The 22,966-nt window shown below is 46.3% G+C and overlaps 1 protein-coding gene across 1 annotated transcript in view; it reads left to right on the forward strand.

The window, feature by feature from the left end:
• The first annotated feature begins 5,436 nt into the window (after positions 1–5,436).
• Positions 5,437–22,966, forward strand: part of ADRA1D (adrenoceptor alpha 1D) — a 74,270-nt gene continuing 56,740 nt past the window's right edge. The window contains exon 1 of the mRNA XM_084625603.1: positions 5,437–6,408. Coding sequence (XP_084481729.1) covers positions 5,445–6,408 — 964 coding nt within the window. The 5' untranslated portion in view covers positions 5,437–5,444. The remainder of the gene's footprint in view (positions 6,409–22,966) is intronic.

Genomic DNA, 22,966 nt, shown 5'->3' on the forward strand with positions numbered 1-22,966 from the left:
TATCTCAACACCTCCATGCAGAGAAGGATAGCTTCGTATCTTACAATAGCAGACAAGATCGACGGACAGAAACAAAAGCTAAAAGCATGGAAGAGTCGAGTGTCAAGAGATTGTGATGACATGTTTCACAACTTAGCGACTATCATCGCCGATGCAGGTGAAGACCTTGATGTTACACCTCTACAAAATGTCATCAGTGAACATTTGACAAATTTGGCAGAACGTTTTGAGTTTTACTTTCCAGTAGAAGAATATCCACGAAAAGGGACTGGATGGATCCGAAATCCATTTATTCCATTGAAAGATGACTTAACTGTCACTATGGAGGATAAACGGTTGAAGCTGGCTGCTGACGAAAGATTGAAGATGAGTTTTGAAACTACAACATCACTTGCTTCCTTTTGGATAAAAGTGAAAGCAGAATATCCTGAGCTTACTGAAATTGCTCTGAAAACTCTTCTCCCATTTCCTTCAACATACCTCTGCAAGTCTGGCTTCTTAACCATGAGTGTCATTAAGACAAAGTACAGGAATAGTATGGATAGTCATTCTCCATTACGTGTGGCACTGTCCTCAATCAAACCACGACTGGATAAACTGACAAAGAAGAAACAGGCTCACCTTTCACATTAGTAAAGGTTAAGGTTTTAACATGCCTATTATTGTGTTAATAAATTCTTTTATAATATCTTTGTTAGGAGACTTTGCTGGTTTGATTTTTTAATATTTTTTTTATTTTTATTGTAATATTGTATTATTTGTTTACAAAATAAACATAAAATAAAAAATGTCTGCCAACTTTTATTTTATTCATTATATTGTTTCTGATATAAATTAATATTGCTACAAATGTTCAATTAATATTTTCTTAGATCGTAAATGAATAATAGTCATTTCATGCTATCCACACAGACGCACAGCCTTTCAGTCAGTCTTCAATGTATTTAAATGGGAACATCTCTGCATGTACGACACACTCCCATTCCAATTAATACAGTGAAGAGTGTTAGTTTTTCTGATCTGATATGCTACGTGCCTATGTGAAAACAATAATATGGCACACATATGGTACCAGTCCCTGACAAATATGGTCCTGGTCCCTGGCAGATATGGTCCCAGTCCCTGGCACATTGGGGAAAAAAATTGCCAGTCCGCCACATCAGATAGTTTGAGAAGCACTGATCTAGACCATTCCTGACAGGTGTCTGGTAATTGATTGGCTCTCAAAAATCTCCAGTCATGGAGAGTCCACAACCTCCCTTGGCAATTTGTTCCAGTGCTTAACCACCCTGACAGTTAGGAAGTTTTTCCTAATGTCCAACCTAAACTGCCCTTGCTGCAATTTAAGCCCATTGCTTCTTGTCCTATCCTCAGAGATTAAGAAAAACAATTTTTCTCCTTCCTCCTTATAACAACCTTTTATGTACTTGAAAACTGTTATTATGTCCCCTCTCAGTCTTCTCTTCTCTGGACTAAACAAACCCAATTTTTTTCAATCTTCCCTCATAGATCATGTTTTCTAAACCTTTAATCATTTTTGTTGCTCTTCTCTTGACTTTCTCCAATTTGTCCACATCTTTCCTGAAATGTGGTGCCCAGAACTGGATACAATACAATACATGTTCAGCCCTAGTATTGTACATAGAAAAAATTGTATTCCCTTTTTAAAATATGTCTGCTTTGTTCCCTCTTGTGGTGTAACTACAATACTAATGTTAATAGCAAATAATACCAATCACTTGGTGGTTTTAAATTTCTTAATTTTAAAAGTGACCCTGTGCTCAAGAGTGCATTTAGCACTATATCTGCATAAAATTCCAAATGTTATCAACAAAGTCAATAGAAAGCTAGAGGAGGCTGAGGAAACGTGAGACAACAGCCTTAAATGTCAAAGGGGGAAGCATTTGTCATTAGAACTGGTCAAAACTCAGAATTTCTGTTTCACGGGATATTCTAACATTTCAGAATTTGTTTTCATTAATTTCATCCATCTGCAATCAAAATGAAAACATAGTTTGTGTTATAGCGAAACAATTTGACACTTCCAGGAAGCACTCAATGTATTAATTAGCTAAGCTGCTGTTTTCAAGGTCCTTGTGTTAGCCTGGAATCATTTTTTTTCCTAAGCTAATAAAAACAGCTGCTCCTCTAGAATGTAACACATATATTACTTACATTTCAAAATATTTTGGTGCGGGACATTTTATCATATCTGTATGATGTTGCAGAAAAAAATCATTTTCATTGATACGGCATTTCCTGACAGACAACTGTTTCAACAAAAAGTTTCCAACCAGCTGTAGTTGCAACTTCTTTGAATTCTTAAACTGAGCAGATTGACTTGCAATCTTATCTACACACAAAGTGGCACCTCTTTGGCTAAACCAATTGAGTTTAACCAGTGCAAAACCCAGTGTGGACACTCTTTTCCCTGTCAAAGAGTGGTTTATTTGCTTTCAACTCAAACCTGTTTGCTAATCAATTTAAATGTAACCAAATAATCCTGGTTGAAATTGAAATAAGTGGCCACACAGCCATTTGCCCCAGTTTAACTAAATTAGTTTTAAACCAAGCATTCAGTTCAACCATTGCAACTCTGTATGACAACAAGGCCCAGAGCCACAAAGGTATTTAGGTTCCTAACATCCATACCTTTGTAGATCAGGGCCCCAAAATCCAGAAAATTAAATACTTTTAGGCTAAAGATTTAGTGTAATTTTGATTGTGAGTAACATTCTATTCTGTTCTATGTAGGTTTTTATACCACACCCACTACCATAATAACAGAGTGCTGTCCAGTAGTGCATTAAGCAATCTGTCTACACATTAAAAAGGAAATGTAAATACTGCTTTACATAAAAAGTCAACTCATCCTTAACTCTGGGGAAATGTAGGTTTCCCTCTCTCTGTGTGCACATAGATTAGATGAGATATATTTATCTAGAGCAATAGACAGTGAGATCTATCTAAAGCTGTACAGATATAGCTACAAAATTTGCTGGGCTAAGAGGATGGCAAGATGAAGTTGGCTTCCCAGGAAGAAACAAAAATAAACAGGGCAGGTTGAAATGTTTTCATCAAAGCATTTTCTTTTAATGAAAATGGCTTTTTGACAAGAAGAGAAAATTGTCATTTTGATTTAAATGTTTTGTTCTTGCCAAATAAATAAATAAAGATCCGTTTGGGCATGTTTGAGGGTTTGTGTGTGTGTGTTTGCCCTTGCCCCCTTCTTTTCCATTGGGGGAAAAAAGCTGGAATGTAGAGGAAGGAGGATGAAAATCTCCATTTCAAACATAAAACTTACACACACAAGCAAAATTCAAATGGAAGGGATTTTTTTTTCATTTCCTTCAGAGAAATACACAATTTTTTTGAGCAGTTGCTGCTCAAAACATGAATCAGCAGCCACTGCTCAGGCTGCAGTTAATTCACTTTGCTGCAAATGTTTGGGGGGGGGGGGGAATAGTTGTTAAAATGCAAGATAAACATAATGGAAAGCAAATATTTCCTGTGTACAGTAGGAACTAGCTTCGGAACCATTCCAGGTCACTGCCCTACCATAACGTATGGAGGCAGGAGGGGAAGGCTCATTAGAAACAAATCACTCATTAGAAACAAATTAGGGGGGATAGCTCTGTGGTTTGAGCATTGGCCTGCTAAACCCAGGATTGTGAGTTCAATCCTTGAGGGGGCCATTTGGGATCTGGGGCAAAAATTGGGGATGGGTCCTGCTTTGAGCAGGGGGTTGGTCTACATGACCTCTTGAGGTCCCTTCCAACCCTGGTATTCTATGACTGGAAACGAGACTTGGGTTTATCAGTGGGGGAAGCGACTGTATAAACAAGCCCCCAAGCGATGCCGCGACATTTTAACCACAAACTGCTGTTTCTAAGTCTTGCAAAAAAGCTTATAGCATAGGGGGTGATTTCCTAGTCGCGCAGTAGCCCTGCCCAAGTGCCTTTCTCCTGCCCTATACTTTTGGGGGGCTGGATCTTGGAAGGCAGTGCTGCCTACCTAGGCTTGAGCTCCAGCACCTGGCTGCAGAGGGAGGGGGGAGCTGGCTAAAAAGGAAGGCAGGACGATAACTGGGGGTACAGGGAGAAGGGGAGGGGTGGATGGGAGGCAGCAGGGCTGGGAGCTCCCGGCAGAACGGGGAGGAGCTGAGAGAAGCAGGGGGCTGTTTGGGGAGGTGGCCATGCTGGCAGCGCCAGGTAGGGGGGTTAGGGAGGAAAGAGGGCTGCCGGGCGCAGGGGGCTAAGGGGCGGAGGGAGGGGGCTCCTGGGTGCAGGCTAATGGGCAGGGGCCGCTAGCGGGAGCCTGGCAAGCCCAGGGTCCGTCTCCCAGCCTGTCATCAGCCCCCTTCTCCCCCCCCCGGGGGGGGGGCTGTTCCCCCAGAGGGGCTCGGGACCGCTCTGCCTAAGGAGGCTGGGTCAGGCCCCGGGAGCCAACCCGCGGCAGGAGCCTGGCGCTGGGCTCGATCCTGCGACTCCCTCCCCTGGAGTCTGAGCCCAGTGGCTCTGGCGGGAGAGGATTCCAGCCATTTGCTGCCCCCTAGCGTCGGACAGGGGGTCTGTGTGCCGCCTCGCGGAGCGCCGGCTCGGAGCGGCTGCCGCAGGGGGTAGCGGGCTATATCTAGCGGTGCGGTTGCCTCTTTCTTTAAAAGTGCCCCGGCGTGGCTCCTTGCCCCAGCGCTTGCCCGGCAGAGAAGGCGCCGTTTGCATCCTCCTGGCGTGGCGCTGGAACGGATCCTCTTGACGCCAAGCTCCGGGATCCTTTTTCTTTCCAAAGTAACAACTCCCTCCTCTTCCTCCTGCTCCTTCAGCATCCCGCCCCCGCCCCGATCAGCAAGGGGACGCAACAGGAGCGTCAGGAGGGGTTTGGAGAACTGAGCTGCTTCTTGCCACCACCCCCGGGAAGCGAGGCACAGTCCCCGCTTCCTCGCGCTCTCTCTCTCTCTCTCTGGCTCAGCCCTGCCACCCTTTGAATGCAAAGTTTGAGCATCCGAGGAGCTGGTACTTTCCGCCCCTCCCTCCCGCTTAGATCTGGATTTTCCTTCCTGCCTCCTGGACTGGGAAGGGAGGGGAGGATGGGCGTGAAATTTACAAGCGGGCTCTCGTTGCATCCGTCCGGCCAACTCCTGCATCCTCAAGCGATGCATCTTCTTGGATGAAGGCGAGCACAGGGGTCCCCCACGCTCTTCGTTTCCTTTTGCTCCCCCCACCCCCCACCCCCCCACACACACACCCATCGCTTGCCCGTGTGGGGTGGGCTGGAAAGGGGGTGGCTGAGCTTCAGCCTCCTGGCTGGGGACTTGACTGGGGGTGCGGGGCAGTGAGTGGGGGAGGAAGAAACTCTTTGCGGTGCAAGGGAGGGCGGAGCGGGGAGCATGCCCGGCGTCCCTTTCACGGCGGAGCCATCCTCCATGGAGACCGGACCCTTCTAAAATGACTTTCCCTGATCTGATCAATGCCAGCTTGAATGGGAACCGGACGGGACAGGGCAGCGCGAACCGGTCCTGGAGGGAGTGGGGGCTGCCGGGGGAGGAAGCGGAGACCAATGGCACCTCCCTGCCTTTGGCCCTGGATCTCCAGGCGGTGGGCGTAGGGGTCTTCCTGGCCCTCTTCATCCTTTCGGCCATCGTGGGCAACATCCTGGTGATCCTCTCGGTGGCCTGCAACCGGCACCTGCAGACGGTCACCAACTACTTCATCGTCAACCTGGCCATCGCGGACCTGCTGCTCAGCACCACCGTCCTGCCCTTCTCGGCCACCCTGGAGGTGCTGGGCTCCTGGGCTTTCGGGCGCATCTTCTGCGACATCTGGGCGGCGGTGGATGTCTTGTGCTGCTCCGCCTCCATCATGAGCCTGTGCATCATCTCGGTGGACAGGTACATCGGGGTCAAGTACTCCCTCAAGTACCCCGCCATCATGACCGAGAAGAAGGCGCTGGTGATCCTCGGGGTGGTCTGGCTCTCCTCCATGATCATCTCCATCGGGCCCCTGCTGGGATGGAAGGAGCCGCCTCCCCCGGACGAGAGCATCTGCAGCATCACCGAGGAGCCGGGCTATGCCCTCTTCTCCTCCCTCTTCTCCTTCTACCTGCCTCTCATGGTCATCCTGGTGATGTACTTCAGGGTCTACGTGGTGGCCCGGCGGACCACCAAGAGCCTGGAGGCGGGGGTCAAGAAGGAGAGGGGCAAGTCCATGGAAGTGGTGCTGAGGATCCACTGTCGCAGCGTGGCGGAGGACTCGCTCTCCAGCTCCCGGGGCAAAGGGCACACCTTCAGGAGCTCGCTTTCCGTGCGCCTCCTGAAGTTCTCCCGGGAGAAGAAAGCGGCCAAGACCCTGGCCATCGTCGTGGGGGTTTTCATTCTCTGCTGGTTCCCTTTCTTCTTCGTCCTGCCTTTCGGTAAGTGAACCACCCCCTGCGCTGTCCTGTCCTCCCCAGCTAGGTGAAGGAGCGCGACCCCTCTCGCTCCCGGTGGTTGCTCTCCGCCATGGGTGAACTTCCAGGCTTCATTTCAAGCGCTGGTTGCAATTAAAGGGGGGCGGGGTCCTTCTCAAGGGCGGAATAATAATGATTCTCTCCAAAGAACTTCGCAAGATCTGCGCGCCCTGGTCCGCACCGCGGTGGAATGTCCATCAGCAGCCTGGGTCAGAAATTGACTCAAGGTTGGGGTGGGGTGGGGGAATACCACGCGTTTTATGCTGTGACCGCTCTGAAACTGCCCAAACTGCCCTCAGAGCCCGGGATCATTCTGGCAAAGAGACACTGGGGAAAAAATCAAGTTCTTTAACATGATCGGTCAGGAGCCTCAGCGGTTACTTTGGTCTATTTCTCCCAGGTTCTGTGCTCTTGGATTGGGTTGTCCTGGTGTAACGCCTACAGACCCGTTGGCAGGCGGGATCAAACCTGGGACCTCTGAGGTTAAAGGCATGAGCCGCTACTGCGTGCGCTAAAAGCCACATGGCCCTGAGCTAGGGCTGGAGAGCAGAGGCGTTTAACTCTAAGTGGTCTGGGTGCCAGGAGCTGGGACAGAACCCCATACCCAGGAGGTGTGTGGGTTATACTGGTCCTTTCTCAGTTCCCCATGAGTCAGGCTCCTGATTGGCAGCCTTGACCCTCATCACAATAAGTTGCCAAAGACTAGAGGCCCTGAACCAGTGTCCGCACAGGTCAATGGGAAGCTTCTCCTGCACTTTGCTGGGCTTTGGATTGGGCACCACATTTGCAAATGAAGAGGGCAGACATGGGCAGAACAGAAGGCATCCTCTTGTCTGTGGCTGCAAAAATTTTGGGCTAAACCTGTGTCTGGTGTAACTCCATTGCCTTCAATGGAATGTGATGCCAGGGATGTATTTTGGACCATGAGCCAAAGTCTTCTCTAGAATGGTAACACCTTTCTGGGTGATTTCCTGTGGCTGCTACCAGTCTCTTTGCTAATTGCTGAGAAATGAAAATCTTGTTTTCTCTGCATTTCGCTGAGACCTTGTGATGTGCCATACTATTTATCAGGGGCTATTGATTTCCTCATTCTCTAGCCTAGTGGTAGGAACTAGATTCTATTCCTGAGTCTGATTCTGGCTGGTTCTGGTGCATTTGGCAAACGATTTCACCTTTCTGTGCCTCCGTTTGCCCATCTGTAAAATGAATACAGTATAGACCCACCTACCTTACACGGAAGATGTGAGGCTTAGTTCTGAGTGTCTGGGGAGCACTTTGCGATCCTCCAATGAAAGGTGCTATAAATGCAAAGCACTGTTAAGATTATCTTTCCCGTGCCATTAGAACACTCTCCCGCTGAGTGCATTTCCCCAGCCAATATTCTAAGGGTTAAAATCGTTGAGCCAATATTGCTCTGGCATGAGGGCAGCCTCTGTAGTTTTGGGAAGAAGAGCTGGCAACCCCCATTTCCAAAGCCAGGTTTCATTCCCTTGGTTAGAAACACAAGTACTAGTTCACAGGGTAGGACAGAGTCGTCTAGGCCCATACCAGCAGATCTTCCCCTTGAAGTAGCATAGCTAGTTCATAAGGAAAAAGGAGTTTAAATACCCCTCATTCCCTTTCAGACCCCCCCAAATATAGTTAGTGGGACAGATCCTCAGCTGACAGAAATCAAAATAGCTCCTAGAAGTCAGTGTAGACCATCTACAACAGCTGAGATCTGATGCCGCATTGTCAACCATCCCTCTCCAGTCACAGACAACTCAATAAATAAACAGCTTTCGGGAAGTTCTATGGTCCAGGAAATCTTAGAGCCATTCTGCATGGGATTTTCTCATGCCCTTAGTTATTGTTGAGGGGGTGCTAGAGAGGTCAGAATGCATCTTCTTGACACTAGCCAGGCATTTTTCCCATCCTGTTGTCATCTGAGCCTACAGGGAGGTGTCACGTGATCAAAGGCCATGTATCTTAGATTCAGATTACATGAAACACCTTATTGCTTTTTGTAGGCAGCATAATAGTCAGATTTGTTTAGTCCGCTGGAAAAATCAATTACAAAAAGCATGCAGGGTCTCAGGAACACAGCTGCTCTGTCTGAACACTTTTAAAAGATATTTGTTGTGGTGGGTTTGTCCCCTTTAAAAATCATTTCTGGACTTACCGTTACAAACACTTTAAAAAACTAAGGTTTCAGAGTAACAGCCGTGTTAGTCTGTATTCACAAAAAGAAAAGGAGTACTTGTGGCACCTTAGAGACTAACCAATTTATTTGAGCATAAGCTTTTGTGAGCTACAGCTCACTTCATCGGATGCATACTGTGGAAAGTGTAGAAGATCTTTTTATATACACACAAAGCATGAAAAAATACCTCCTCTCACCCCACTCTCCTGCTGGTAATAGCTTATCTAAAGTGATCACTCTCCTTACAATGTGTATGATAATCAAGTTGTGCCATTTCCAGCACAAATCCAGGTTTTCTCACCCACCCACCCCACCCCCCCCACACACACACATACAAATCCACTCTCCTGCTGGTAATAGCTTATCTAAAGTGACCACTCTCCTTACAATATGTATGATAATCAAGGTGGGCTGAGAAAATCATGGTTTAAGGTCATAGCAGGGAGCCAAGAACTTGTATGTTCTAATCCTGCCACTGACCATATGGCCTTGACCAAGTCACTTGTCTGCTTTGCCTCAGTTTCTCTTTCATGATGATGATGATGATATTTTCTCTACCTAATCAGGATGTTGTAAGGATTAATTAGCTGTATTTAAGAGCCAGTTCTCACCCTGAGTAAAAGAGGAAGAATATAAGAACAGCCATATTGAGTCAGATCAATCAATGGTCCATCTAGCCCAGTATCCTGTCTTCCAACAGTGGCCAGTGCCAGATGCTTCAGAGGGAATAAACAGAAAAGGGCAATTTGAGAGATCCATCCCCTATCGTCCAGTCCCAGGTTCTGACAATCAAAGATTTAGCATGGGGTTGTGTCCCTGACCACCTTGGCTAATAGTTAAGTTCATGGAGGATAGGTCTGTCAATGGTTAATTCTTTTTTGAACCCAGTTATACTTTTGTCCTTCACAACGTCCCCTGGCAAGGAGTTCCACAGGTTGACTGTGCGTTGTGTGAAGAAATACTTCCTTTGGTTTGTTTTAAACCTGCTGCCTATTGATTTCATTGGGTGGCCACCAGTTCTTGTGTTATGTGAAGGGGCAAATAGCTCTTCCCGATTCACTTTCTCTGCATAGTTCATGATTTGACAGATTTCTATCATATCTCCCCTTAGTCACATATTGCATGTTGCTCAGAGCATGGGACTGGGAGCCAGGATTCTCATTCACTGTGCGACTTTAAATCAGCCACTTAACCCTCTCTGTGACTCAGTTTTCTATTGCGCTAAATGGAAATAATGTTACTGACCTACCTCCTGGGAAGTATTGTGAGGCTTAATAGTTTGTAAAGAGATTTGAGATCATTGTACTTGGTGTGACCATATGTCAAATACAAAGCTGACAAAAGAGATTTGAATTTATACCACTCGTGTTTCTATAATCAAACTTTTCTTTTCCATAGCACACTCTTATGCACGCCCCTTAAAAGGGCACGGATGGTCAAAACTCCAGCGTTAAATCCTACCCCAACTCTTTTGCATGCTGTTAATGAGCCTGGGAGTTTGGAAGCTCTACTACAGAGTTACTTCAAATAGGAAACAGAGGGGAAAGATTGTCCAACAATATCTCTTTTTCATAAACATGGTTTTCTTTTTCCAGTTGGAAAGTTGGACTAGATCCTCAGCTGGTGTAAATCATTGTCGTTCCATTGAAATCAATAGAGTGATGCCAATTGACACCCACTGAGATTCTGGCCCTTCTCCGTGGAGTGTATTTCCTAAGTACATTTTCCTTTCTCCGTTTGTGTAAAAACATTTCAGTGTAAAAACGGCTTCGGTGTCAGCTTCCCGGTGGCTTTTAGATATGTTTTTCTAAATTGTACAGGTTCCTGTATGTGGTTGACTTTCAAAAAAACCAACCCACGGGGCCTCTGACTTCTTTTCATTGCGTTGCACCCTTTCAAATGTGTGAATGCCTAAACAGTGCTTAGCAGGAGAGCTTTTGCAAATATACGGTGTGACTTTACAGACATAAATACAGCTCCTCCGTGGATATAAATTAATAGACCTCCATTGCAATCAGCACAACTACATCATTTCCCACCAGCTGAGGATCTGTCCTCTGTGGAAAAGAGCATCCTTAGTGATTAGCAGGAACCGAGCAATTAGGACTCTGGAGTTCTATTCTTAACTTCCTGCTTGACCCTCGACATACTACTTGACCCCGCTGCTTACCCACCAGTGAAACAGGGATAATAGTTACCAAATTTCTTGGGGTTGGGGAGCTTAACTAATTAATATTTTAAAAGCACTGTGAGATCTTTGATAAGTCTGCATATAAGTGCAGTGGTGTTATTCATTTTTCGGTCCTAGAACGATCTGCAAAAATATTGCTTGAAATCTAAATGTATTCCCTAGTACTCCCGTGGATTTTTATCAGCTGAGTAAACCACACCCTTCCTGGTATTGTGATACATATCCCCAAGCATACGATGCAATCATCAGGAGTATTGGTGCAATTAATAAGAATATGTTTGTCTGGCTAATAAGGCACTTTAGGAAGCTGTTTGCTTAGCAAGGGACGAAACCCTAATCACACCTGGAGTGTATGCTTCCCTTTCTGGGCATGTGCAGCTCCTGTTGATAGTAATAGGAGTTCTACGTTCCAATGGAGAAGAGAATGCATGGACTCTGTGAAGCAGACAACTGGAGTTAAATTACTCCCTGCTGCCTATGCCATAGCATCTTTCCCATTAGCAGGGATCCAGTTGAATGCCTTTTGAGGCTAGGGACTGGATTTCTAACGGTGTTTAGGCATCTAAAGATTCAGATAGGCCCCTAAATACCTTTAAAACTCCAGTCCATAATCCGTATCTGATCTCAGGCCACCTGTGTAGTGCTGTATAGTTGTGATGCTCACCGGGGGTTGGTTGGGGGGTGGCACCTCGCAACCACCTACCCTGAGCATGAGGAAACCTAAGAGGTGTCTGGCAGAGGTCAGTTCCCTGACAGAACAAGAAGCAATGGTCTCAATGACAGAACAAGAAGCAATGGTCTCAAGTCTGACTTCAGTGAATACATCATTTGTAAATTACATAGCAGGGAAAGGGTATTTGTTTTGCAGCTAATCTGAGAAGGAGCTGCAGTCAATTCGGTCATGAAGGGGGAATGTAAATCCATATTGGATACATGGAGGCTTGCTTTAAATGGGGTTTAGGAAGGTGGTGTGAAAGGATGTATTGTAAGTATCATTAAGTATTACTTCAGTTTTATTCCCTTTTAGATAAGGTGGTCATCAGTCCGAGAGATGTCAGAACTGGAATGGAAAACACAATGCACTAAGCTGAACCCTGGTGTAAATCAACTGAGCCAAATACATCAGTGGTGTAACTCCACTGGCTGAATTGGGTTGATACCTGGGAAGAATTTGGACTGATCCTTTGTCTAAATTAGAATCAAACCATTTTATGGGCACTATTGTAACTTACAGTCAAGTCTGCTATATGACCTTTTCCATGCCTGATCCATGGAGGACATAACTCTGCTAGAGTTACCAGCTGAGGGACTTAGGGTACATCTATACTGCAAAAAAAGACCCCCAGCAACGAGTCTCAGTCCAGTGATTCAGTCTCACATGATGGGGCTAAAAATAACGGTATAGATGTTCCCACTCAGGCAAGATGGGGCTGGTCTCAGAGCCCAGGCTCCAGTCCAAGTGGGAATGACTACACTGCTATTTTTAGCCCCGAAGTGTGAGTCCCCAAAAGCACATCAGTTGACCCAGCCGCTGGGACTCTCTGCTGCAGGATTTTGGTTTTTGCAATGTAGATGTACCCTCAGTCCTTTAGCTCACACTGTTGAAGTTCATACTTTAGCCCGGGGTTGAGTCCCTGGTGAGGATCGAGATGATGTTTGTTTCAGCAAATCACTTGGACTTCTATTTATGTATTTTGTTCCTGAAGGGACGTTCCAGAGAGGATGGAGCTCGGCTGATCTCAGTGGTGGCAGATGACAGAACAAGGAGCAATGGTCTCAAGTTGCAGCAGGGGCGGTTTAGGTTGGATATTAGAAAAAACTATTTCACGAGGAGGGTGGCGAAGCACTGGAATGGGTTACCGAGGGAGGTGGTGGAATCTCCATCCTTAGAGGTTTTTAAGGCCCAGCTTGACAAAGCCCTGGCTGGGATGATTTAGTTGGGGTTGGTCCTGCTTTGAGCAGGGGATTGGACTAGAACTTCCTGAGGTCCCTTCCAATCCTGATATTCTGTGATCATGAGAACAGCCATTGAGTCTCAGGGTATTTCTGCCTGGGAGAGTAAGAGGAGATGCTGAGAAGCCCATTAGAAATCCCCTTCTCTTGAGTTTTCCTGCTCCATTTTTCAGAAGCAGGAGGCTCGGATAGTACGGCTCAAGTCTAGACCTTTGGAGTCTGATTTGAACCAGCCCCCTCAAGACCTTGCAGTCTTCTTGGAGGTTCATCCCACAATAAGGGCCTACTGGTATAAGGTGTTGAACCTCCTTGGTTCCCATTGACTTCCCATTGATTGTTCAGTTCACTGGCCATTCAGAAAAATTGAAAAACAGTCTTTTTTGGGTGACCATGACAATAATTTTTTTTTCAAATTTCTGGAAAATGAAAAAGTTTTAAAAAATAGTTTTGGGTCAAAGGAAATGTTTTATTTGACCCGACACAAAACATTCTGTTTTGATTTGAGCAGGGTTTTTTTTAACGTTTTTTGGGGGGGTTACGTAAAATTGAGGGAAATTTCTAAACATAAAGTCATTTTAAACAACATGTTTTATTTTAAAATGTCAAAATGAAACTATTTTTTCAGAACGTTTTAAAAGTTCGGTTTTTTTCCAACCAAAACAAATTGGCAAAATCAACACAAAGTCACAAAAAGTTTAAGCAAACCTGGAATAGTCAGTTTTTGGCAAGGAAAAAAGTACAGGTCGAAAAATTTTACCTAGCTCTAATTGGGGGGGCTCAACACTTTATGGGATCAGTTCCTAAAAGAGATACACTTAAACCCTAAAAGCCTGGATCTGAACATACCAACCCAGTGCTTGAAACCTAAACTGAATGATGCAAATAGACCTATTAATTCCACACCCAAACTCTGACAAACTTTAGGGTGTTTGAAATCTGGATCAGAATCCCCCTCTTTCCTTCAGTTTCACTGAGTTCTCCTAGGCTGAAGCTGAGGATTGGCCCTGCATGTATGTCTTAGACTTCACTTTTGAAATGGCAAATTGCCCTTTGTCCTTTTACTAACTCATTTGTGCCTTCCCAAATAAAGAACCATCCCACTGAAAATCACCAGACTTATTTCACATCTCCTGGCTGAAGGTTGGGAAAGAAAGAGCACCAGATGTTCTTGCTGGGGTTAGAACAGTCTGGAATACATTTCCCATGTGAAAACTCCCTGGTAGTATTAAAAAAACAAAAGGGTTGTCATATATTTAATTATAGGAGTTCTGATAGTGAGGCATTGGTAAATGGGATTTTTTTTATTTCCTTTTAGAGGGGAGGTGTATATAGCGCATAAGAATTGAGTATCATCTCTTTAAATAGCTTGGGGTCCATCCAGTGGTCCTCCGTTGTCTTCTGTCACCTAAGCCATCAGAATCTAACAGATTGGTAGTGTAAACGTATGTAGTTAGGTTTTGTATGTTTGCGTACGGTTCGTAAAAATTGTATATTGTACACCAGCGATATCCGTGTACTTTCCTCCTAAACATAATGTTGTGTAGAGCAGTAGTTCTCAACCTTTCTTTCATTTGCGGACCCCCTCCACCCCCCACCCCGGCTACAAAATTTCGAATGGAGCTGTGGGCCCTTTTGGAAATCTATTGACTGAATAGATAGCTGAATTCTGTTCAGTCAGTTTTCAGTCTAAGTCTTTCGCGGACCCCTTTGACATAGGGTCTGTGGACCACAGGTTGAGAGCTACCTGTGTAGAGAGCAAAGCTACAGCAAGGGTCCTGTTGTGTTTTATGGTCTCTGATTCTGCATAAAGGACTTGGCATTTAGATGCCTACAATGGACATTTATAATTTTGCCCAGCTCTAGTTGGAACCGGGCTGGGGACCCTGATAACAAGACTCCAGTGACTATGAACTATTTATAGCCCCTGTGCCCTGTCTAGTCCCTGGAACCATAGGGTGGTAGCCATTTTGCCTGGGGACATGGCTTTGATCTAACTGAAAACAGTGGGAGATAGCAGCCAACTTTATTAAGGGCAGCTTCACTTCGACATGCAGAGAGACTGTAGGGAAATGGCAGCCATCTTGCTGGCTCGAGCCCCATTGACAGTAATAGGAGATGGCGGCCATCCTGAATTTGGGAAAATTCATAAATTGGCACCTTTCATTATATTTTCATGAGGCAGATAAATAAACACCACAAAATTGCTAGAGTTGTAAGGAAATCACAAGAGTTGGAATCATAAACTCCATCAGATGGCATGACCTGGGGTCCCATCCTCCACTGCAGGCCACGGCTGGAAGAGCAGCAGTAGAAGGGCTGGGAAAATGGTTGTCTCGCTCTCCCAAATATCCAGTTTAGGCATCCAAGGTTGAACACTGGGTCTGCTTTGTCTTGCTCTAAGTGAGGTGCTGAGGCAGTGACAGAGCTGGACACAGAACCCCCCGAGTCACTCTGCCACCAGACCACATCAGCCAATTGCCAGACTGTCCCAAAGAGAGACAGTGAAAGCCAAATGGCTGTTTTAGGTTGTCGCTGACTCTGAATACAGTTTCTATAATGGGAAATGTCATACAAACAGGAAAAAATATAGAACCTGAAAGATTTAAAATGATTGTGATTCAGTGAGCAAAATCCTATAAACCTCTAGACAAACTCTATGAAACCATGGAAAAATGTACTGTGTTAAGTAAACGATCTGAAGCCTGTGTTATGCAGCACTCTGGACTCAACAAGTGGCAATAGAGAGGTTTTGTAGTATACAGGGTTATATGGGCATGTATTGATTTAATTCATTTCTGCACTGGAATCCATGATGTCAGGCAACACACAGTTTCAATAGGTAGTATATTTGTTTCAGCAGAGTGTATTGATTAACAGTATCATATGTCATAATACCAAGGGCAAGGACTAACTTGTAAATAATATGAAGTAAGAACAAGACATGGGGCTGAAGCCTTAGCTGTGTATATTAAAGGCCCATTTGAGATAGGAGATAGGAGAGTCTGGTCCCTTCATAATCTAGAGCAGCCTCAAGCCTGTATCAGGCTGTTCTAAATTTTGTCCAGCTGCCTTATGGCCTGCTGCCATATGGACAGCCTGTCAATGCTGCCTTTCTCCTGGGAAATCCCCATGTACAGGAGTCTGGAAGAGGGTGGCATACAGCCAGAAGGGGGCTGCTCAGGGACTCACTGAACCTGGCTTTCTGGCTGCTTTTTGCTGGCAGAGTGTTGCAGGGGAGCTGGAGTAGACCTGAGAATCAGACCCACAGCTGAGTGAACTGTACACAAGATTGGAAGTGACAAATTCTCATTCTGCCTCGGACACCTCAGCTAACCTCCCAGGCGTGTTTTGTGGATATTTTTATTAATGCCTGTGATGTGCTTTGAAAATAAGGGCTGCTGTTACTGGGCCAGACTCTCTGTTGACGTACAGATAGTGACGCTGAGACAGTTTACAGCAACAGAGACTTTTGCCCAGGGTAGCTAGTTTGACATTTTGCAGGGGAATTGCATTGACACTTAACATTTCTTTGTTCCTGATCTTTCACCCGCAATATTTTGGATTTCTTATAAGAGGGAAAAACTGATGAATTAAAACCGAACTCGACTGCATAATAAACAGATTTTTTTTTAAATTGGCCCCATGGCCTTGTTGCATTCAAATGCATAGACTTTTGCCCCCGAGTTCAGAGTGACCAGGCCGCCCGGTGTGCTGGGCAGTGCAGCCTCAGCACCCCCAGCCCCTAGGCAGCACGGCTGCAGCACCCCCAGCCCCAGAACTCTGGGTGGCCAGTCCCGGGGCTCTGGGTGGCCAGCTCCAGAGTGCCGGGTGGGCAGCGCGGTCCCAGAACCAGCCACCTTGAGTCCCTGTGGGAGGCAGGCCAGACAGCCCCAGCCCACCTGGCCCAGCCAGGGCAGAGCGTTGGGAAAGAAGGAGCGGGCCTGACCTGGGGGCAGAGCATAAGCGGGGCCACAATAGGCTCTTTGGGGAGGCACAGCCTCCTCCTGCCTACGATTCCTGCTGCCCATGCCAGAGTTCTAGAACGGAGCATTTAATGACCTGTTCCTTTTCCATTACCCCAAATTTGGGCAAATATTTGCTGATCACATCTTGTAATGTGGTTAATGAGACATGATATAAGCTTGATGCAAAGTTAAACATGGGTGCAGATGCAGTTTTGGATGATATTACAGTGAAGCTACTTAATCATCTTTTATCAGCTTGTTTTGAATTGATTCTGCCAGAACAAATAGGATTATCTACAGCTACTAACAATTTTGTGGTGATAACAAGCCATGTTATAAAGGCATCAAGCGATCCTGCCTATAGGGCTGTAATTTTGGAAAATTTCAGCTAGCATGGCTCAGCTATTTTTGAGAATGAGGCTAGGAAAAAATTACATTGTTTTGCCCATGTTAAATTCTGGTAACTTTTTATTAAAAAAAAACCCTCCAGTGTCACCATGCTTTGGCTCAAGGACTCGAAATTTTGCAGTGGGGTGGCTGTTATGTCAGGGAGGTACCTTTTGCCATCCACATGAAAATCCACTTACAATTGTAGCCAGATTACAAGCCTTTGAAAAATTGCACTGTGCACTTGTTCAGTAAAGACTTCTTAGTGCACATGGAATCTCCAGAGATTTTCGCTCTGAGCATACTCCCACGGGTGAGTAGGACTTTCCCAGCAATTCCTCATCTGGAATGTTTTGGGTTGTGCTGGCTCTGGGTCCAGGCTCTGGGTCCAGAACTGAAGGCAGAGAGTCTTTCTCTCCTTTGCTTTCAATGACTCCCTTGCTGGGCCCCGGCAGCGTGGAGGAGGAAGCTGCCTGATTTGACTGCAGAGTGGACAAGAGACAGCCTTATGGGGCAGATGAAATAGATTGAGCCAAGGAACTGAGGGAAGTGGGGAGAACACTGAGGCTGGACAAGGAAGCCAGGGAGGCAGACTGGGACTGGGAACCAGTGGGACTGAGGAGTATGGACAGGGCACAATTGGGGGTCAGGGGAAAGCAGAGAGACAGATGAGATGAGGAGCTGAGAGATGGGAACCTGGGACTAGACTGGGACTGGCTGCGTGAAGGGGGAAGTCTGGGATAGCAGGGTGCGAATTGAACCTTGGACAACTTGTCCAGAGAGGGAAACTAGGACTGGCTTGCCAAGGAGACTGGGACTGGGTTAAGAAACTTGAGGAGTGCGGAATGGGACTGGCTAGGTGACGAGAATGGGAGTTGGATGAGGAGCAATGGGTGGGGAAGACACGAGACTCTCATAGGCAGGTTGGAGGGTACACAACAAAAGGGGACAAGTTTGGGGGAAGGAGCAGAAGAGGTTGTGCCTAGTAGAGAATATTCCCCTCTGGAGCCTAGAATGGAATCCAAGATTCCAGAGTCTCATCATTCCTCTCCGGTCAGCAATTATCTGTGAAACCTACTGGAAGTGTGTGTCCCATCCCCCTCTAGTGCTGGTCCACGTAGAGCATAACAACTTACTACTTCTGTCAGCTACTCCCTAAGCTCAAGTGGCAGGTGTCTGTGAGGTAGATCTAAAGGTTTCAACCTTGCTGTTGACCCACGTGGGCATGGCTTTGCTTTTTTAAACACCTAGGAAATCACACACACAAAAAGCTACACCAAGAGAACTTTATTAAGGTTGCAAAGTCAAGCACTCAAAAGTTAGGACATGTCAGAATTAATGTTTCCCAAGTAACCTTGGAAAGGGGAAGTGGTGCATCATGGAAGTCTCTGGCTGTGGTGCATCATGGGAGGTGTAGTCCAATTGGACAGCCCATTCTATTGAGGAGAATGAGGCGCATGAGGCACTCAAACTACAACCCTCATGAGGCACCATGGCAGAATTTCCAAACTGAAACATTGAGGCTATTTGGGAAAATATCGACATGTTCACAGAAAGGGGACACTTTTCAGACAAAATTTCACTTTTGACAGAAACCCAACTTTCTGTGAAATACAAGTTTCAATGTGAAGTTTTTGACCAGCCCTAGTCAGCATGTCCCAGCATTCCCCTCTCCACCCCTCTCGCGCAAAGTTCAGTCACCTACTACCTCGCTGAGCTGCAGCAATTGACAAAGGCCCCAATTCAGCGAGGCACGTAACCTTGTCTTCACTTCAGTGGGGCTACTGGCATGCTGAAAGTTGGGCAAGTACTTAATTACTTTGCTGAACCAGGGCCCAGATGGAGTGAGTTGTGATTAATATGATTTCTACTGCTGAGAAAATAAGCAGGCTTGACTTCCCCTTGCCTGGCATCTTGTGTCGCCGCATGCCTATAAAATGCTCCCATCACTGTAAACGGGTGGAGAATTCTCACTGCTAGCACAGCAGGTGCCAACTAATGCCAAGGCCCATCCGCGCTGACCGCTGACAAACGCATAGCTGGAAACCAATCTGGCTCACCTGTTGGTTCGAATGGTTAAAATGGATATTAGTGCTACAAGGACGCGTTTAGTTGTTAGACTTTATGGAGTGCTTGTAAGAAGCTGCATATAGGAATCTCACTTATGGTATCACAGGGTATAAAGTTATGTTGAGCTTTTGCATTGTAAACCTCTGTAACTGTGTAACTCACCAAACAGGAAAAGAAGCACTGATTAAGGTAAAGTGCTCGTCCTGCACACAAGATGGCCTGTGATGCGATGTTAGATGGGGTGGGATCTGAGTTACCCAGGAAAGAATTTTCTGTAGTATCTGGCTGATGAATCTTGCCCATATACTCAGGGTTTAGCTGATCGCCATATTTGGGGTTGGGAAGGAATTTTTCTCCAGGGCAGATTGGAAGAGGCCCTGGAGGTTTTTCGCCTTCCTCTGTAGCATGGGGCATGGGTCACTTGCTGGAGGATTCTCTGCTCCTTGAAGTCTTTAAACCACGATTTGAGGACTTCAATAGCACAGACATGGGTGAGAGGTTTTTTGCAGGAGTGGGTGGGTGAAATTCTGTGGCCTGCATTGTGCAGGAGGTCAGACTAGATGATCATAATGGTCCCTTCTGACCTAAATATCTATGAAAAAAAAAGATGGCCCATTGAAGGCAAACGAGGCATTGTGTAGCATCAAAGGACAGAGACTTTGTTGATTGCATTCCGAACTCCCTCCAGGAAGGGGAGACCTGCTCATGAACTCATCCCATCATCTTGGATTTTGCGGTGAAGGGGATTTAAAATCCCTGACAAGGAGAAACTGAGATCTTTATGCTGTCTGGATTCTGAGGGGTAAAGATTCCTGAACGTAAGCAAGAGATCCCCCTGCTGCTTGGCATGGGTCAGCCCTAAAGGACATATAGAGCTGCTAATTATAGGAGCTTATATTACGTTTTTAAATCTAACACTGTAACTCATTTGTGTGTGTATGTAAATAACTCTCATTTCTTTTCTTAGTTAATAAATCTTTCATTAGTTTATTGCAGGATTGGCTACAAGTGTTGTCTTTGGTTTCAAATCTGAGTACAAAGTGCCTGGTACTTTGGGACTGGGAGTAACCTGACTATTGTTGTGATTTTTGGTGTAAAGTGACCATTTATCCCATAGTCCAGCTTGCCCTGGTGGCAAGATAGACTGGAAGGCCCAAGGGGACTGTCTGTGATTCCAAGGCAGTTATAGCGCTTTAGGAGGTCACGCTTGTCACTGGGTTGGTGAAATCTAATGGTAGAACATACAGCCAGTTGGGGGTTTCTGCCCTGCTTTTTGACAGTCTACCCTCAGGTTGGCCATCACAGTCATAAGCCACTTCCGACAGCATGACAGGGCTGGTGTTTTGTGAGTGGAGAATTCTCACTGGGTGGTGTTTTGTGTTGACTCTGAGTAGATGTAGATGATCACATGAGGTACAAAGGCAGTGGAGAATCAGGTACATTCTGTCTCCAGGTCCACATCTGTAAAACAGGGAGGAGGATACCAAAACACCTCTCTAGCAGGGTGGGAGATGCTGGGCGGAGGGAAGGAGTTGATCGGGGGGCTGCCGGTGGGTGCTCAGCACCCACCCTTTTTTCCCTGTGGGTGCTCCAGCCCCAGAGCACCCACAGAGTCAGTGCCTATGTCTCCAAGCCCTTACCAGATATTAATCAATTATTAAGCTTCTCAGACATCCCTAGAAACTTCACTATTGTCACTTCGCAACTTGAAGTCTTTAGATGATTATGGATTTGTTGCAACATTTAACTGCCTTGCAGGGATGTTGTTGTAGCAGGGATGTTGGTCCCAGGGTATTAGAGAGACAAGGTGGGTAAGGTCATATCTTTTATTGGACCAATTTCTGTTGGTGAAAGAGACATGCTTTTGAGCTTGCACAGAGTTCTTCAAAAGCATGTCTCTTTCACCAACAGAAGTTGGTCCAATAAAAAAATATTACCTCACCCACCTTCTCTCTCTTCCAGGGAGGTTGCCAGGCTGTTCTGAACTTCAGGGTGATAGAATTCAAATCTTCCTGCTCACAAAGAATGGGGCTTTATGGTTTGCATTGAAGAAGAACTTCTGCTAATGGGATCGGTTCTATGATTAAAAGCATGCAGCACAAGGAAGAGATACACATGCGAACCAACCAGGTCATTACAGCTTTTACTATATGTAGTTTGCAGCGGGGGAAACTGAGGCACAGCAAGATTATTAGGTCACTGACAAAGTCAGCAACAGATCTGGGGCTAGTCCACAGCTCAGCAACCTCACATTCCCATATAACAGTTGTCTTGTTGACGCAGAATGCTGTATTTTATCATGTCCAATATTCATTGGCATGGTTAGTGCAAGAATGGAATTATAGGAGTGGCTGGAGAATATGGCTCTTTAGCTAATCCTAACGGATAGCTTTTTGTTGATAGAGTCCTTTGCTAATGCATTTGGTATGAAGCCAGAAAGCCATAGGCTCCCATAGCAAAAATTTCCCTGCCAGCTCACAGAAGAGAGGTCATTTCTGATGCTTGTGATGTCCGAAATGGGCTGCCTGTCACAGATGAGGCATTAGAGGCTTGAACTGATCCTTTTCGCACTGTGAGAAAAATCCCAGCTGCTTTTAGAGCCTTTTAGGGGAAGATTTACAAAAGCACAATGAGCAGGTAGGGACCCAATTCCCGCTGCCTTTGAAAATCTACCCCTCAACAATGGCAGGATACAAGACTGGGCATCAAGAAGCAAGGGTTCTAGTCCCGGCTCTTCCATTCACATGATGATGAGCAAGTCATTTTGCCCCTTGTGCCTCAGTTTCCCCCTATATAAAGTGCAGGTAATGACACTTGCCTTTGTAAAGCGCTGTAAGGTCTATGGATTCAGCTAGTGAACAGGAGCAGTGAATAAGGGAGTTTGGCGAGGCAGTTCTCTGGAGGAAGGAGAAGCGACCATGTGACCCTTGTGGTGAGTTTGTTGTCTGTTGTTGTGTGCTTCTTTGCATGCCCTATGCCTGCTTGATTGAAGTATATAATGTTGTCTGCTAGGGGCATAGACACTGGCTTCCTCCAGGCCCGGGGGGTGGTCAACCCCCTGCTTTGCCCCAGGCTCCACCCCCACCTGACCCCTTCTCCCAAGCCCCCGCCCCACCTCTTACCTGCCTCTTCCCACTCAGTTCCGCCCCATCCCATGAGCATGCCCCGTCCCCGCTCCTCCCCCTTCCTCCCAGAGCCTCCTGCATGCTGTGGAACAGCTGATCGCAGAAGGTGCTGGGAGGGAGTGGGAGGAGTTGATCAGCGGGGCCGCCGGCAGGCAGGAGGCGCTGGAGGGGATGGGGGATCGCTGGCTGCTGGTGGGTGCTAAGCACCACTGATTTTTTTCCGTGGCTGCTCCAGCCCTGGAGCACCCACGAAGTCAGCGCCTATGGCTAGGGGGACTGTGTGCTGAGCCTAGCAGCTGGCGAGGCAAGACTGAGAGCTTCCTAACGGGCCTCTAGCCTGCCAACCTTTGATCCCTGATCCGTTTGGGATCCCTTGACAAGGGCACAGGACTAACTCAGGGAGAACAAAAAGAAAAGGAGTACTTGTGGCACCTTAGAGAACAGGAGTTTACAAAGCCAATTCCTAAGAGACCAGAGGAGCTAGCAAACAGGAGCAGCAAACCGGGGCGTGTTGCAAGGGAACATGAGAGCCAGCTACGCCTAATGAACATTCTCTACACTTAGGCCAAAACTACCCACACACACGAAAGCCCACACGCACAAAGAAGAAAGAAACACACACATACACACACAATCCTGCAAGAGTAAA

This window comes from Lepidochelys olivacea (assembly GCF_965140295.1).
Source record: "Lepidochelys olivacea isolate rLepOli2 genome assembly, chromosome: 4".
Lineage (NCBI taxonomy): Eukaryota > Metazoa > Chordata > Testudines > Cheloniidae > Lepidochelys > Lepidochelys olivacea.